The 18,166-nt window shown below is 35.2% G+C and overlaps 1 protein-coding gene across 12 annotated transcripts in view; it reads left to right on the top strand.

Annotated features, from left to right (window-relative positions):
* Positions 1–18,166, top strand: part of OSBPL8 (oxysterol binding protein like 8) — a 266,838-nt gene that overhangs the window by 153,286 nt on the left and 95,386 nt on the right. For 11 of the 12 annotated variants that reach the window (XM_056798473.1, XM_056798470.1, XM_056798475.1 and 8 more), the window contains 2 exons: positions 1,445–1,481; positions 6,231–6,368. In XM_056798473.1, coding sequence (XP_056654451.1) covers positions 1,445–1,481; positions 6,231–6,368 — 175 coding nt within the window. The remainder of the gene's footprint in view (positions 1–1,444; positions 1,482–6,230; positions 6,369–18,166) is intronic. The other variant, XM_056798478.1, reaches the window with a different exon arrangement.

Here is an 18,166-nt window from a genome sequence, read left to right as displayed (position 1 = left end):
ACAGTCACTTTAGTTTTCCCTATCTATCATAATTTGCCAATTGTGACACTATTAACACCTACCAATGAGAGTTTGCAGCACAGCCAAATCATGAACAAAACTGTGCTTTCTATAAGTCTTCTGTGTTAGATGAGGTAGATGAAAAGATTAAATACACCTACAGAGTGATGAGCTCAAGTAGTCCAATTACATACTGCAAAGGTATTCAGAAGAAGCACTTGTAAGGACACAGGAGGATGTAATTTTAGGTACTGTGAAGTAGGCATTACTTTGGGTAGTAAGATAAAAAAAATTTTCTCAAGAGACAAAAGCCACAAGCTAAAAAGTATCTTAATTTTTTTTCATTATCTGCTATAGTGTCCCTAAGTTCTCATCAAGGCTTTTTTGAGGATGAACTTGTTTCCTTTGGCCCTCTTGTTGTCTTGAGACTTTGGTTTCTCCATATGATTAATCTTACATTGTTCCTTTAGAGGAATATTAGTGTGACAAAAAAGGGGCCCTTAGAGCCCAAAGAGAACATTCAGTCCATATAACGATCCATCTCTCTTAGTCCTGTTGTTTTCTTTTCCCTTAAGTGTAATAATACTCTTCTAGATCAGTGATTCTATCTAAATATATACAAAGATCAATCTAGATCTGTATATAGCTCTTTATATGGTGCTTTATATCCAGTGGAGTAAAAATAATGTTCACATAAATTGAATTACACAATTTTATTGTTATGACCAACATTCGTTTTTGTTGCCAGGCGAGAAGTTTACTTTCCTGGGCTTTTGTGTCTTTGCAGAAAGAAGTGAAGTGTTGAAAAGAAACTTGTTAACCAAAGCTGTCCATATAGTATTATTTTCAAGTTGTGTTTTTTGGGCTCCATGTAAAAATAATCATTTTATTAAAATATAAAAGAATATTTATCAGAGAATTACTTCTCTTATGAATTTTAATGAATGCTAATGTATACATTAGGAATTATTGGCAATTTAACTGTCTCATGAAATTTTTACCATTTCTGATTTAAAAACAAATGTTAAAAGAATTCTGAGCTTACAGCATAACATTTTTAAAAGTCTTAACTTGCATTATTTTGATCTTTTTCAAGCAATTTTACTAAAGAAGAAAACTTTAAGCACAATATCTCCACATTAAAAAAAAAAAAGAATTAAATTAATGAATAAATACTACTAAAAATAGTAGTGATATCTTGGGGGAGAAAGGGTCATGCCCAAGAAAAAAGTCCTTAAACAATATAAAATCTTCTTAGTGTTTAACATTATGATTGGCAAATTGGTGTGCATGTGCTTTCTACTTAGTAAAAAACAAAACAAAACAAAACCTAAAACCATTTCTGTTTTCCTTTTCTTTCACTGATGCTTCTATCCTGATGCATATTGCTTCTTCCTGGTGTGGACTGTATTTGTTTGCTGCTCAATTTACGCTACATTAAAAGCATGTTGGTGATGCCAAAGATGTCCATGGGCCATCAAGTAAGTGATTAAAGTGTTAATAGCCTACTTGAGAACATAGTAATATTTTAACATTTGTTGAGGCAAGTTAGTGTTTCAGAAGTTCTTCATTTTGCCTTTCTTTGAAGGGAATAAAAACAGTGAAAATTTTTCATAGCTGACATTCATTTAATTCTGTAAGTATCTTTTTGGATTTAGTAATGAGGCCAGTATTGGTATAGTCATCTTTTGGGCTATTTTCAGGTTGACTTGTTCCTTCATAGAAATGGTCATTAGCAGTTTAGGGCCCCTATTGAATATGTCACCCATTTTGACTATAAAGTTGATTGTATAGGAAGTTCTGCTGGTAAGATAGCCTGGAGAAGGAAAAGTATGTGGAATTCCTTTATTTAACCTCATCTGTGAATTGCCATTTGCTGTTATTCGTTGCTAAGAAAATAGGATTCAACATACTTTGTTCTGTATAGAGTAGATTAAATACTTAATCTGGATGCAAAAACCTCTCTTTTTGATTTGGAGTTTCTTTGTCGTAAATTATCCAAGGATCCAAGCTGTCTATCAGCATGTACCTTATGCAGATTTTATTTATGTTCAGAGTGTAGGCTCATCTCCATTAAAAAAAAATGGCAGTGAGCCCCCAGAGTATTGACTTCAGCATCCTTATGTAAAATGTGAATATGTAAGCAGCATAGGAAAGTGGAATTTTATGGAGAGCAGGAGTAGAAGATAAGAGTATACATGTTTGGAAACATGCAGCAGAAGGGAGAAGATAAGGACACCTGCCAGCTGGTCAAAACAATAGCGGTAGCTTCCTTTCAGGCCTTGATTCTACATGTGTTGTAACCTTTGAGCTTCAGGAACAATGTCTGGAAGCTCAAAATAGGGACTGAGGCAGCGTCCTCCTCTTATTAGAGAAGTAGCAAGCAGTCTGAGCCAGACTCTCTGTCCCATGACAGTCTTCTCTTATCACAGTGGCAGCAAGAGGCTTCAGCCAGAGTTTTTATTGCCACAATTCCATCTGTAAGTATTTCTCTTATCTGTGAGGAAGAATATTAAATATTTTTAAATTAATATATTTCTTTACATTTCTATAATCCAAAATTATCCAGAATTTTAGAGTTGGAAAAAAATTCTTAGAAAACTTGTAGCCCACCTCTGAAATTTTGATGAATGAGGAAACTGAAGCCCAGTTTAAATTGCTTAATACATTGCAAAAACAGATAAAGAAATTGACTCATTGCTCCAGATTCATTTCTTTTTTCTACTCTGCTATGCTACTTCCAAAATTAGAATGAGTTGTTCAAATTTGCTAAACTCATAAGCTAAATGTTTGCATGTAAACATTAAATTGACTACAAAGTGTTATACCCTCTGCCTACTCCAAACCTCTCCTCAAATAACAGCAGAAACGGAAAGAAAGCAAGACGGAGGAGAAAGCTCAGGATAGAGTGTCAGGAGGTCGACATTCTAAGGTCAGCTCCTTGGCTCATCTGTGTGAACTGTGTGGGACCAGCTGCTCCATTTCTTCTTCTCAGTTTTCTGACTGTGAAAAGAACATTAGCCCTAAGAGTTTCAAATGGTTCTTTCTAGCCCTGAAGTTCTATGCCAGGTTAGGCACAATACCTTAAACACAGTGCCACTTTGTTGCTTTTAATTGTTTTATATGCCTGATAAAACCATTGACAGTTTGAAACTCAACCAGGTAAAATCAGATTTTAAAAATAGATCTCACTGGGGAAATGAAACCAGAAAAACATTTCAACCTTTAACTAATCTTTCCCCTTTTAAAAGCTAAACAGCTGTGGCTATTTTACCTGAACTTTGTTACTTTTTTGCTATGTAGATTTTCTGTAATCCTTGGGAAGATATTTTAAGTTGTTTTTTCAGTTCTCTGACTTAGGTGAACTCAGTAGTGGTATTGAATAGTAACTATAAAAACATTTCAAGTTTTGTTTTCCCTTGAAATGCTTCCATATAGGTTCTAGATATGAATTTAAAGTTTGTTCTGGTAATAGAAGAAATTTGCTTTCACTTTTATGTGATCTTAAATGCGACATTTTGTTTTAAAGGCAATAAACAGTATGGCATATTGAAAGGAACCACATTTTTATTCCTATTTTTACTATGTTATAACTAATTATGTGACCTGAGTGGGTTATTCATTAAAAACTATGGCTTTCAGTTTACATATATGAAAAATGACTGAACCACCTCAACTCTAAACTCTGTAGTTTCTCTTAGAAATGTGTTTTAGTGTGAATGAAACTTGAAAATTGTGTACCATTGTGTTCTTTTCTAAATAGTCATGATCACTTCTTTTAGTGAGGGGGCTCAGATTAAGTAAATATTAAATGCTTTGTACTTATAAGGTGCAAAGAGATTTGTCCAGTGGGGGGAAAGAAGTTTGCTGAATTTAACTGAACATAAGAAAAAATGGAGCAATTAAAAAAAAAGATGAAAAGAGAGGTAGTGCAATTGATGGTAGTAGAGAAAGAGCTAGCCTGAAAACCAGCTGAAGACCCATTCTGACACATACTGGCTATGTGATCCTGGACAAGTCCCTTTACTTTACCAAAGGGGTCAGATGTGTAGCCATCAAACTGATTCATTTTAATTGGAAGATATTTAACAAAATAAATACAAATACAATAAAACATAGATAATGTTAATATGTGATTGTCTTAAATAAACATGCTGCTCAGGGATCCTTAATATCCTGTTTCTGTGAGTTTGACAGTGCTTTTCTAGAGAGTTCTCTAAGAATCTGAACTTCCTTATCTGGGAATATCCCAGAAGTCACAGATATTGTCACTGTCCTTATCCTTGTATGCAGGTGCTGCTCCTGGCAATGAGGTTGATAGAAAGAAAAATGAGGAGTACCTATTTCCTGATCTCAAGGAACAAGAGCAATTATATATTGCTAAGTCCCTTACATATATTCTCTCATTTATCCTCACCACAACCTTGGAAGTTGTGCTCATCTTATACTAGTTTTGTGGGAAATTGACAGACAAGAGGCTAATGATTTGTCCAGCTAGTGAGTGTCTGCAGCTAGATTGGAACTCATCTTTCTGACTCCAATTCAGGGACTCTGTCCGCTACACCTCTGAGAGAGAATTCATATGCTCTGTGAAAACCATTTCCATATAAAAAAAACTACACATAATCTGAATTTTAGACTTTTGCATTGCTGTGAGCTCTTATTATTCCTTAGGAGCAATAGACTCAAAATATGGTACAAGAATGTATGTATGTTCTGACTTTTTATTACCGTTAACTGTGCCAGTGTGGTTTCTGTTCTACTTTAGACAAAAGTAGAACAATGGAGACATGAAGCAGTTAGTTCATGTCCATATTAAGTGGAAACCAGTAGAGGGCATTGTAATCCCATATTTTAATCCTTGAGTCAAATCTATATGTAATCTGCCTTAAACTGTTTGCTATTCAGAGTCCTTTAGAACTAACTCAGCCCCCTCCTGTTTTGCCCAACATCGTCCTCCTTGTCATGTGCTCTTTGACCCAGTGACACTGGCCCCCTGGCTCTTCATCTCCTGGCTTCAAGCTTTCTCTCTGCTGCTTCCCATCCCTGGAATACTGCCCCTCCTCCGACACAACTATTGACCTCTCAGGTTTCCTTTAAGTCCTTATTAAAATCCCACCTCCTATAGGAAGCCTTCCTCAACCCTTCATTCCATTGCCTTCCCCTGTCCATTATTTTTATGTATCCTGTATATTGTGTGTTTTGTGTCTATTTATTGGCATGTTGTTTCCCCCAATTAGATTAGAAGGTCCTTGAAGGCAAGGACTTGTTTTTTGCCTCTTTTTATATTCTGATAGCTTAGCAAAGTGCCTGGTACATAGTAGACACTTAATGAATGTTTAATGATCAATTGATTAGTATTTTACTAGATTCTAGTTGATGTACATAATAGATACAGTGATAAAACTGAAAATGCAATCAATAAATAATACAGTAAAAATATTGGTATCTGTCATCATTATGTTTATTGTCTTATTCCCCAGGCTTAGGTCTGTACAATATTTCTTAGTGCCTCTTATTTTCTCCCTTATTTCTGAGCAGGTTCTATAAGGAGTAAGATGAAGGGAATTGAGTGGGATTTCTGATATCTTCATCAGAGGAAGAAAAATCCAGTGTAACATCCCAGTCTACTAGTGTGGTTAAAGAATGGGATAATCTTCATGAATGGATTTTTCAGCTAAAAGTGGGCTCACAATTAAGCAAAATTACCCTAGGATTTCTGCCCCAACCCCTATAATGGCAAAGTGTAAACATTGATTCATTTCTCCATTTTATATTTTTAGAAGTATAAAATTTATTAAACCTCATTTCTTCAAGTTGTTATCTACTGGCACCCATAACATCTTGTGATTTTTCTATGGAATGTTAAATATTTATCAATTAAGATTGCTTTTGAAGGTCTTTCTTATTCAAATTCAAATAATACCAGTTCTCAGTTCTGTTAAGATGAGCTTTCAAATACCATTTGGGCAATTAAAATAATTAGACAATTGCTTTAACAACTGTTTGTATACTCCCCTTCTTAAAATCATTTATAGTGTTATAAAAAGTTAATTTTAAATAGCCAAACAATTTGCCTTTTAGAGTATTAGACAAAAAATTGCAGGGTGAATCTTTAAGAAAAATTAAAAACAAGTAAACAAAAACGGAAATTTTTATATCTCATGATAACTAAGATACTGCTCTAAAATTTTTTTGGCTAGAATTGATTTTCTTTTTTTTTCCTTTAGCTTTGGTAACAAACAATGATGATTCACACCTTCTGACCTCAGCAAAGATGAATCAGCGACAGGGAAAAGAAGCCTACCTAACTCCAACCAAAGATTTGCTTCAGCCATCACTGAGTCCAGGAAGTGCTCACAGTCAGGGTGAGAGATTATGATTACTGAACAGTAATGCGCAGTTTTTATATTTTTGACTCATTTATTTTTTTGGCCTTCTCTTTCAGAAACAGTACTCTTAGTATAGTTGAACTCTATGGATTTTATCTTCTTTTAGTTTTTATCTTTCCTCTTTTCTCTTCCTTGCCATAAATACTAGTATGCCTTTTGGTCAGTTTTATAAGGTCTACACTCTACTGACTCAGAAGTATTCAGTTTAATATGTTGACCTTTTCTACCATGTTGAAAGGCAGATGCTCTAGCTCCTGAAAGTTTTCAATATGTAGAGCTGACATTTAGAATCTACTGTGTATCTAAATAATAGGCAAATTTTGAACCCAAGTCATTTTGCACATATAGTCAATCCTTGATGATCTCTCAAAAATTTTAAATTTATTTTTTTAATGACATTTGTATTTTCTACTTAAATAAAAAATTGGTTCTTTACTTTCTTAAAATTTTATGCTAGAAGTATTTTTTAAGCTGGTTGTGTGACTAGGAGAAATATTAAGCCTTTGTTACCCCATCATTATCATTACACTGTGATCTCATAGACGACTAATTAAATTGGTATTTGAAAAGTTAATTATTTTTAGAACGGCATTATCTGGTAGGTCAATCAGGGTCAACTTTGGAAACATTAAGACCTCAGTTCAAGTTTAGTTAGTGACACATACAGGCTCTATCACTCTAGCAAGTCATAAAACTTTTCTTTGCCCCAACCCCAATCACAAATTACAGAATGGTTGGTACTTTATAATGATAGAGGGAGTTTTCTCACCAGAAGTTACCTATACAGGTGAAATTATAGTTCTGGACATATATGCTTCATATATGCCACTAGAAGGCATGAGGATGTCTGGGAAAAAATGTGAAGATAGAGGCTCAGTTTCTGGTCTTGTTTCACCTACAATGTATGCCAATGTTTTCTTTCTTCATTTGTGGTTCTTTAAAACTAAAGACATTTCAAGAAAGTGCTATGATCATTCTGCCATCAAGGAGGACCCAAGGGAGGGAAAAAGTACAAAAGTAACCATTTCTTTGATTCAGGCTCCTTTCATAAGCCAGTGACAAGACTTTATACTCTTAAAAAAGTCTGAACAGTGGGCTCACCATTGTCATTGAGCACCTCAGTGAAACCTATCCTCAACAGGTATCATGTGAAGTATCCAGAGCAACCAATTCTTTTTATTATCAGGGCTTGTTCCTGAGATCTCTTCAGGAGATCTCTTTAGTCTAGTTACCCTTGATTCCCAGCCATACACTATTCTTCAAACTAGTGTCATAGGCTTCCTGACTGTTTGATAAATGAGATGAATGACTTCAGCATTTTCTCCACCCTCCCAAGCCTGAAACACTCTCTCTCCTCATCTTTGCCTACCTTCTTCAAGAAGCTTCTCAACTTCTCTGGATTCTAATGCCTTTCCTCTGGCAGTAATTGATTATTTATCCTGTATATAGCTTGCTCTGTATATATCTGTTTGCATATTATTTCCCCACTTTTATTTGAGAACTCTTTGAGGGCAGAAACTTTTGCCTCCTTTTGTATCCACAACATTTAGCATGGTATACTTAACAAAAGTTTATTGACTGACTCAACAAAGCTAAGGGCAAATCTCTCTGACAGGGAATTAACATTTAAAAATCTAAATCTCTTAGAATGCTCATCTTGGTTCCAGACAAAGGCTTACCTGCTTGTATGCTTATCAAGTGGTTTGATGTGGAGGGAAGTCCTCTCATCAGCTATGGGCAGTGGCAAAATAATGTTCTTACCCAACTATTAGGTAGATGGGTAGACAGAGCATTTAAATGCTTAGTCTGTCCTAGGTATTATGAGTGCTGGAGATCCAAGTACAGGCCCTTTCCTCCAAAGCTGGCATGCTGATGAAGGGATACTGCACAGAATGGGTAACTAAAAAGAGGGTGAACTTTCCCAATATGACACCATGGAAATATGTATGGTATAATGTGTATATAACCTGTATCATATTACCTGCCTTCTTGGGGAAAGAGCGAGAGAACATGGATGGCAAAATATTAGAAAATGAATTTTAAAAAGTTTCATTGACATGTAATCTGGGAAAAAACCCAAACATTATAATTTAAAATAAAGGTTAATAAAAAAGGTGGAGTGCTGTGTGGTATGATCTGGATAGAGGTAGGAAGTGACACTGCCTGGGTAGGCAGGCCATTCCTTCTAGGCAAGCAAAGTGTTTGAAATTGACTCTGGCTTTGTTGCTTACAGCCTCTTTAGGTGCTACTTAACTTATCTATTTTAAAAAATTAACTTTAGATTTAATAATTATAATATGATGGAGCCACGATCAGGATCACATAAGATTTGGCAGCTTCTGTGTTAAATGAGGGGAGGGCTTGGAATATTCCAGAAGACAAAGAAACTAGGATTTTAGACAAAAATAATCAACCCAGCAAAACTGGGTGTAATCCTTCAGTGGAAAAAATGGATCTTTAATGAACTAGAGTACTTTGAAACATTCCTGTTGAAAAGGCCAGAGAGGAATAGAGACTTTGACTTTCAAATCAAAGAATCAAGAAAACATAAAAAGGTAAATAAGAAAGAGATATAATGAGGGACTAAGTAAGGCTAAACCATAACTCCCAAGAACTTTAGGGCTGTTAGAACAAGCTTACATAGACAGAGGACAAGGGTGTGAGTTGATTATGTAGGAATGATCTCCGAAGAGAGATTCACTGGGAGAAGGAGAAAAAGGTGTAGAATGGGAAGTTTTCCTGACATAAAAGAGGCCTACACAAGGAAGAGCTTTTATAGTGGAGGAAGAGATGGGAGTGGCACGCAAAGCCTGAACCTCATCAGAATTGATTCTTAGTGGGGAAAGGAGTTGAGAAAGGAATGACAAAAAGAAGGGTGGATTAAGGGAGTCGGTGGTTAGAAGCAAAATATACTTTTTGAGGAAGGATAAAATAAAAGAGGGAGAAGAATAAATGGAAGAAAATAGGAAAGAGGGAAATAGACACAGTAATCATAACTGTGAATGTGAATGAGATGAACTCACCCATAAGATAGAAGTAGATGGCAGAATGTTTTAGAAATGAGAATCCAGCAATTTATTGTTTGTAAGAGACACTTGAAATAGAAACTACACACACAGAGTTAAAATAAAGGGCTGGGACATGCAGAATCTAATTTGTTTCGATTGAGATAAAGAAGACAGGAGTAGTGATAATCTCAAACAAAGCAAAAAAGAAACCTAATTAAAAGAGATAATCAGTGGGGCAGCTAGGTAACTCAGTGGATAGAGAGCTGTCCTGAGTATGACAAAAGATAAGAGGGATTTTTCGTGTTTTTTCCTGGAAAATTTTATTTAATTAATTTAAAATATCTTTCCATGGTTATAAGGTTCATGTTCTTTCCTTCCCCTCTCCCCATCCCCCTCCTATAGTTGATATGCAATCCCACCGGGTTTTACATGTGTCATTGATCAAGACCTATTTCCATATTATTGATATTTGCACTAAGGTGATCGTTTAGAGTTTACATCCCCAATCATATCCCCATTGAACCATGTGATCAAGCAGTTGTTTTTCTTCTTTGTTTCTACTCCCACAGTTCTTTCTCTGGATGTGGATAGCGTTCTTTCTCATAAGTCCCTCAGAATTGCCCTGGGTCATTGCATTGCTGCTAGTAGAGGAGTCCGTTACATTCAATTGTACCACAGTGTATCAGCCTCTGTGTACAATGTTCTCCTGGTTCTGCTCCTTTCATTCTGCATCAATTCCTGGAGGTCTTTCCAGTTCACATGGAATTCCTCCAGTTCATTATTCCTTTCAGCACAATAGTATTCCATCACCAATATATACCACAGTTTGTTCAACCATTCCCCTATCGAAGGATATCCCCTCATTTTCCAGTTTTTTGCCACAACAAACAGCGTGGCTATGAATATTCTTGTACAAGTCTTTTTCCTTATACCTTTGGGGTATAAACCAAACAGTGGTATGGCTGGATCAAAGGGCAGGCAGCAAAAAATAAGAGTTAAAAAATAATAAATAATCAGGGAAATTAAAAAAAGTCAGTGAAGTAATATCAAAGGTTTTAGAGCAGAATTCCCTAGTAAAAGCTTCATTTCTTATGTAGAGAATTGAATCAAATTTATTTAAAAAAAAAAAACAAAAAGACATTGCCCAACTGATTCGGAAGAAGAAATCAAAGCTACCTTTAGTCATATGGAAAAGTGTTCTAAATCACTATTAATTAGAGGAATACAAACTAAATCATTGCTGAGATTCCACCTCACACTTATCAGACATGATAAATGCTAGAGGAAATGAGGGAAAAACAGGTATAATAATGAATTACCAGTGGAGTAGTGAACACAGTCCAACCATTCTGGAGAGCAATTTGGAACTATGCCCAAAGGGTTGTAAAACTGTGCATAACCTTTGACCCAGTAATACCACTGCTAGGCGGCCTATATCCCAAAGAGGTCAAAGAAAAAAGAAAATGACCTATATGTACAAAAATATATTTATAGTAGCTCTTTTTGTGTGGGCAGTAAATTGGAAGTTGAGGTAATGCTCATCAGTTGAGGAATGACTGAACAAGTCCTGGTGTATTATTGGGATAGATAACTATTGTGCTGTAAGAAATGTCAAAGGGGCTAAAATGAGAACTGGGAGATCTTTGTGCAAAGTAACAGCAATTTTGTAATGATCAGTTGTGAAAAGAATTGGCTACTATGATCTAAGACAATTCCAAAGGACTCATAATGAATAAATGCAATTCACCTCCAGAGAGAGAACTGATGAAGTCTTAGAACAAATTATATGCTTCTCACTTTCTTTACTTTTGTTCTCTTTTCTTTTTTGCAACCCGGCTAATATGGGAATATTGTTTTGCATTATTTCAGATGTATAATTGATACACAGCTTTCTCAGTGGGAGTGGAGGATGTGGAAGAGAAGGAAAGAATTTGGAATTCAAAATTTAAAACAAATGAAAAAATAAATTTTAAAAAATATTTCTAATCATGATCCTCATCTTAGTCAAAAAATATTCAATGATTTTTTATTATCTATATGATTAAGTGGTTTGAATTCCTTCTGGCATTATGATCCCTTTGATAATTTGATCTCCTTCCCAGTCTTAGTTCCCACTCCTCAGCTTTATATGTACTATACTGCAGACAAGCTGGATCAGTCTTTTTGCATGTTTACCTTGCTCTTTTTATCAGATCCTCCTAACTAGTACCTCAAATATTATCTTAGACTCCCTTGTGAAGGTTTTCTTGACTTAGCATAGCCCTCCCAGTGTGGTTGTGAGGATCAAATGAGATAATATTTGTACAGCACTTAGTCAGATGCCTACACACAATAGGTGCTGTAGAAATGCTCCTTACTGCTACTGCTGCCACTACCACTCCAGTGTGTTCTAGACTTATTTTCTCAAATACTTTTTGAGGACTATAGCATCTCCAGTGGTCAATTAGCATTGTATTTTTTGGTTTTCTACTGACTAAACACTGGAGACGAGTTTATTTGCTTAAAATGTACAGCATGTGCAGTGCTTGAGCATCCTCTAGTGGCTCCTATAGTATAATTACTTTTCTCTGGGCAGCCTGTGCTGAACCCTGTATGGATTTTTCCCACAGTAGTATTTAAAAGCTGTAGTGTTTCTAGATGATCTCTGTACATGTGAAACCTTTGTAAATTGAGACATTTTAAATGCACTAGGTTTTTTTTTTAAAGCTTTTAAGTTTTAAAAGTTGAATATAGCTATTTCTGTTTTAGACTTCAATTTTCATAGTAATTTTGGTAAAACATAGTCAATGTTTTTGTTGGAATTTTTTTTTGGCTCTGTGGGTCTATAAGAATTATTATCATCATCATCATTATTATTGAAATTAACCTTCAGGTGGATCAATGGAATAGACTAGGGGTAAATGACCTCAGCAAGCTAGTGTTTGATAAACCTAAAGATCTTAGCTTTGGGGACAAAAATTCACCATCTCACAAAAACTGCTGGGAAAAATTGGAAAATGGTATGGGAAAAAGTAGGTTTAGATCAACATCTTACACCCTATACCAAATTCAAAATGGGTAAATGACTTAAATATAAAGAATGAAATCATAAATAAATTAGGTGAATACAGAATAGTATACCTGTCAGATCTGTGGGAAAGGGAGGAATTTAAGACCAAGCAAGAGGTAGAAAACATTACCAAATATAAAATGAATAACTGATTACATGAAATTTAAAGGGTTTTATGCAAACAAAACCAATGCAACCAAAATTAGAAGGAAAACAATAAACTGAGGGAAAAAAATCTTTATAACAAAACTCTCTGATAAAGGTTTAATTTCCTAAATAAGTCAAATTTACAAGAAATCAAGTCATTCCCAATCAACAAATGGTCAAGGGACATGAATAGGCAGTTTTCACATGAATAAATAAAAACTATCAATAAGCACTTGAAAAAGTGTTCTAAATCCCTCTACCAATGCAAATTAAAACAACTCTGAGGTACCACCTCACACCTAGCAGATTGTCTAATAGGACAGCAAAGGAAAGTAATAAATGTTGGAGAGGATGTAGCAAAATTGGAACACTAATACATTGCTGGTGGAGTTGTGAATTGGTCCAACCATTTTGGAGGGCAATTTGGAACTATGCCCAAAGGACTTTAAAAGAATGCCTACCTTTTGATCCAGCCATACCACTGCTGGGTTTGTACCCCAAAATGGTAATAAGGAAAAAGACTTGTTCAAAAATATTCATAGCCACGCCATTTGTAGTGGAAAAAAAAATGGAAAATGAGAGGCTGTCTGTCCATCAATTAGGGAATGTCTGAACAAATTGTGGTATCTGTTGGTGATAGAATACTATTGTGCTGAAAGGAATAATGAACTGGAGGAATTCCATGTGAACTAGAAAGACCTCCAGGAAGTGATGCAGAGTGAAAGGAGCAGAACCAGGAGAACATTGTACATAGATACTGATACACTGTTGGACAATTCTGAGGAACTTATGAGAAGGATCACTATCCACATCCAGAGAAAGAACTGTGGGAGCAGAAATGCAGAAGAAAAACATATGATCAATCATGTGGTTCAATGGGTATGTGATTAGGGTTCTGATGCTAAAAGATCACTCTACTGCAAATATGAATAACATGGAAATGGGTTCTGAACAATGATACATGTATAACCCAGTGGAATTGCTCATTAGTTCCCAGGAGTGGGGAGGGATCATGAATCATGTAACCATGGAAAAATATTCTAAATTTTAAAAAAATTAACCTTCATTTTCTGTCTTAATAACAACCCTAAGACAGAAGGACAAGGGCGAGCAATTGGAGTTAAATGGCTTGCTTAGGGTCATGCACAACTCTGAGACCAGATTTTAACCAAAGTCCTCCTGACTTCAGGCCTGGCACTCTCTCCACTGTGCCACCTACTTGCCCCAATAGGAATTTAATTAAGGCCAGAAGTACATCTCTAGGAGTTGCTTCTGTTCTTTTTAATATTAGGTAGCTGAAGTATGTTGAAGCAGACAAGGAATAATAATCATTAATGAAATTTTCTACAGCTTATTTGTGAAAAAATTATCATTTTAGATATGTCTGCTTAGAAAAAATGCTCGTGTTCTCCTCCTGCCTCTATGATCTTTCTATATTTTGCTTGTTTCTTTCCTTTTTCTCATTATTTAATTGTGAATATTCTCAAAAATCCCGTCATTGGCCACTTAACTTGCCTTTTCTTTCTCCTTTCTTTCTCTTGAGTAAATTAATACTATCTGATAGCCACCATGATGACCCTCAAATCTGCATTTTTAGCCCTCACCTCTCAGTTATAAGCTGGCTCTGCCTATAGGACCCTTGCATGTACCAAAATTCTCATTGTATCTTAAACTCAACTTGTTCAAAATTTGAACTCATTGCTCCTTCTGGCAAGCTCTGTGCCTGGTTGCTATCCTTCATGATGGGTGGGCCAGTGTCCAGTGTGTCTATGACTGGATCAGACTCATCGGAGCTTGGAAGGCTCTACCACGTGTGCATTTGGGATAGAGAAGTCTATTTAGCAAAGAACAATCTATCTTTTGCTTGAAGTCTTCTTATTAGGGGAGCATACCATATCCAGAGGAATAAACTATTCCACTTTTTTTTCCAGGCTAAACACTACTCATTCCTTTAAGTGATATATATATAGTATGATTTCAAAGCTTCACTTCCTTTGGATGTTCTCTAACTTCTCATATGTAGCACATAGAATTTCAAAAATTTAAGATTGAAGTAGTCATTTGTGTTACCCTATCACACTTTTAACCATTTAGTTTATTTGTTAACCTATAATTTTTCTCACAGATTAATTATCTGTGTTTCGTTTGTTTTGTCCCCTCTCTCTCATTTATCCTTTTACGTTTTTCCCTCTTTCTTTTTATTAGAATGGCCGACACTTGCCCTTCAGGATATTTTACTTTCTGTTATCCAACAGATTAACTCCTTTTTTTCAAGGGTTTCTAAAAATTTGTTAAGTATGCTATCACCATCCTTATTAAAGTTACTCATAAAAATGTTAAATTGCACATGGCCAATGGGACCAATTTTGTTTTGTTACTTTCCTGCTTAGAATCTTCTTAAGGCTCTCCCTTGACAACATCATTAAATCCCAATCCTCTACTCTAGCTGGTTTCATCATTGCTTTCTAAGTCTCATTCACCTCCAGTGTTTTGCTGGAAGTGGTTGGTTTGTTTGTTTGTTTTCTTAAGTCATACTGTTACCTCAACTCAGAATATGCTTCTTTCTATTTAAATCCTATTCTTTGCACCCTTAACTCCTTTGGTATGAGACTATTTCTAAATTCTGCCAAAATTTTCAAAACAGAAACTTGATGACATTTCTGGCAATATTTATGTTTAATTGTTTGGGTGCTATAATACTAAATTATTTAAACATAGGTTCCTTCAGAACCTGGATTTAAATCTTTAACATCTGGAAGGCTCCTTTATAAACTTGAGAAGTTAGAATTTTCTGTTATTCAGGCTGGGAAACTATTTAGAACCATAAACTAAGTTAGAATAAATCTTTATAAACTAAGTTCCTGGAAGCTTAAGATGCTCTTTAAATCTAAGGGATATATTTTTGGTGCTTTAACTGAGTAAGAACTCACAGGGATAAAAGCCTGAACATGTTAAATATGGAGTTTTAAAAATATACATTAAGAAGAATAGAAGTATCTTTGTTTTCAGTACTGATTCGAAATAATAGGAATTCCTGCTTCTAGCTGTCATAGGGAACCTTGATAGGACTTTGCCCAAAGACAGATTTCTTCATACTTACCTAATAATAGGGAGTGAAGCATAGTAGAGAGTATATAGATTTGGGGCATGGAAGATCTGGCTTTGTAATTATAAACATATCCTCTTGTAATCACAGTTTCATCCCTAAAAAATGGGGCTAATAATAGAACTTACTCTCAAAACTTCCTTATTATAAGGATCAAGTGAGGCAAATGCTTTTAAGGTGCTTTACAAACTTTAAATTGCTGTAAATATCAGTTATTATATTTAATATTATTGATGATTAGAATTCATTTTTTCTTTGGTAATTTTTGAAAAAAAAAGTAGTTATAAGTAAGATGATTCCCATTTTGTTTACTAGTTTGGCTTACTAGGTTTATGTCATTAAGAACTAGGAGAAACATTAGACTTCATCTTGTTAAAATTCCTTGTTTTACAGATGGGAAGCCTGAGGGCCAAAGAAATGAAGTGATATACATGAGATTACGTGGGTAGTAGGGAGCCAAGTCAAGATTTGACCTTAGGTCATCTGACTCCTAATCCAGTGTTTTGTTTTGTTTTTTTTCTGATGAAGTAAGTAGGTTGATTTACGTTTAGAGGTTATAGGGTTTACACATAACAATCTCACCTATTTTTCATTCAGTAAAATAACAATAAATCACATTTATATGGTTCTTACATTTTGCAAATGGCTTTATGTGTATTATATTATTTGATCCTTATAATGATGTTGTGAAATAGGATGCTACTATGTGCCTTGTTCTACGACTCAGAACTGGTGACTTACTCATATTAAAGTTAAATTACAAACTCCAGGTTGTTAGTTTCCATAGAGTTTATTAATAATCACTTGAAATAGAGGAAGCAGATATAGAGAGATTAAAGCCTAATCTAATCTAATTCTGACCACATGTTTCTCCACATGGCTGTTTCTTTCAGCCATGGTCCTCTACTGCCGCTGTCCAAGGGAACAGAGAGAGTGCACGCCCCCACATGCCTTCCTTTATCCTCTCTCAGTGCCTGTACACATCACCTGTGCATTCACATGACATCTCATCATGCCACACAGGCACCCAGATGGGACAGTATGCAAATTGGATGGGAAGCAAGTCCACAACCCTGGTGAGGGCAGAAGGAAGGTCTCTTTACACATTGAGAGTAGAATTTCTGAATCTAGTTTTCCTGATTCCAGTTCTTGGACTCCATCCACTATGTATGCCACCTCTTCTTAGGATACAATTAAACTTACACCATCATCCTGAGAAGATTATTATTCAGAGCAAAATGATGAAAAAAAAATATATCAGATAAACTGCTTTTAAAACTATTAACTAGAATGTGTCCTCTCTAACGATATCTTTTCTCAGAAGTATGCCTTCCTTTCTATCCTGTAACATAAAGTTGTGGATATTTATATTTTGCATCTGACAATAACAGACTTAGGAGATGGTAAGGGCTGTGGTATGCATTTGGGCATCCATAATTCCACCTTGTGGATGACAGTGGTCTTGTAGGATAGATACCGCTGATTTTGTTGCTTTCTCCACAGTTGGTAAGTAGGATAGTTTATTTGTAATTCAGAGGAACTGGGTCATCCAGTAAAATTAGGATAAATGATGTCCTTCACTCATGTTTGTCTGATTGGTAAGTGTGAAAATGTTAAGTGAATGATGAGCCTGGGGTAAGGTCACTAAAGTATACTATTCACCTTGTCTCTTCTTCTCTTAGTTCTACTTTTGTATATTAGCTTTACCTACTTTCTAAAGGCAAAGTATTAAATTGTATATGTTTTATTATAGTTATTTGTGCATATCTTATTTACTCTACCGGATTGGAGGGAAACCTCTTATTTCCTATACTAACTTGACATGGTAAATAGTATTGGATTTTTAAGTCAAAAAGATCTGGGTTCAAATGCAGACCTACTCACTAGCTGTTTGACCATGGGCAAAATTTACTTGGAGCCTTAATGTTGTGAAATGAGATAATACATCAAAAGCATTTTGCTTGAAGTCCTTTGTAAGCTATTTTCAGCTTCTTTGAGTCAAACATGATCTTATTTATCTTTGTCTCCCAGTGCTAAATACCATAACTTTCACATAGTAGTTGCTTAATAAGTGTTGGACTGAATGAGAGATAGTGAACCAGCAGAAAAATATCCAACCTGAGTGATGACTGAAGATCACTGAATCATGTTTCATGGACAAATTAGAACACTTTTTTTCCCCTTTTTTAAAAATATGCACATGTTTTGTGAATAGCTAGGAATTTTCATTGTTCCCATAGGACATCTTGATTTTGATCTCACATAGCTCCTCATCTTTAAAAATCTTGTTTAATTTCACTATATAGGTGGATGGTCTACTTTTGCCATTCTTATTTTTTTAGAGAGCATCTGTCATGTACAGTCCACATATAATGTGGCAGTCTCTCCTTCGAAATATAAGGCCAATAAAAATGTTTAAGGTGTAGGGTGATGAGTCAAATTCATAAGCAAATTCTGCTTTTGC

The sequence above is a fragment of the Monodelphis domestica genome, chromosome 5 (assembly GCF_027887165.1).
Source record: "Monodelphis domestica isolate mMonDom1 chromosome 5, mMonDom1.pri, whole genome shotgun sequence".
Taxonomy (NCBI): Eukaryota; Metazoa; Chordata; class Mammalia; order Didelphimorphia; family Didelphidae; genus Monodelphis; species Monodelphis domestica.
Note: the sequence above shows the minus strand (reverse complement) of the source record. Positions and strands in the feature narration are given on the sequence as shown.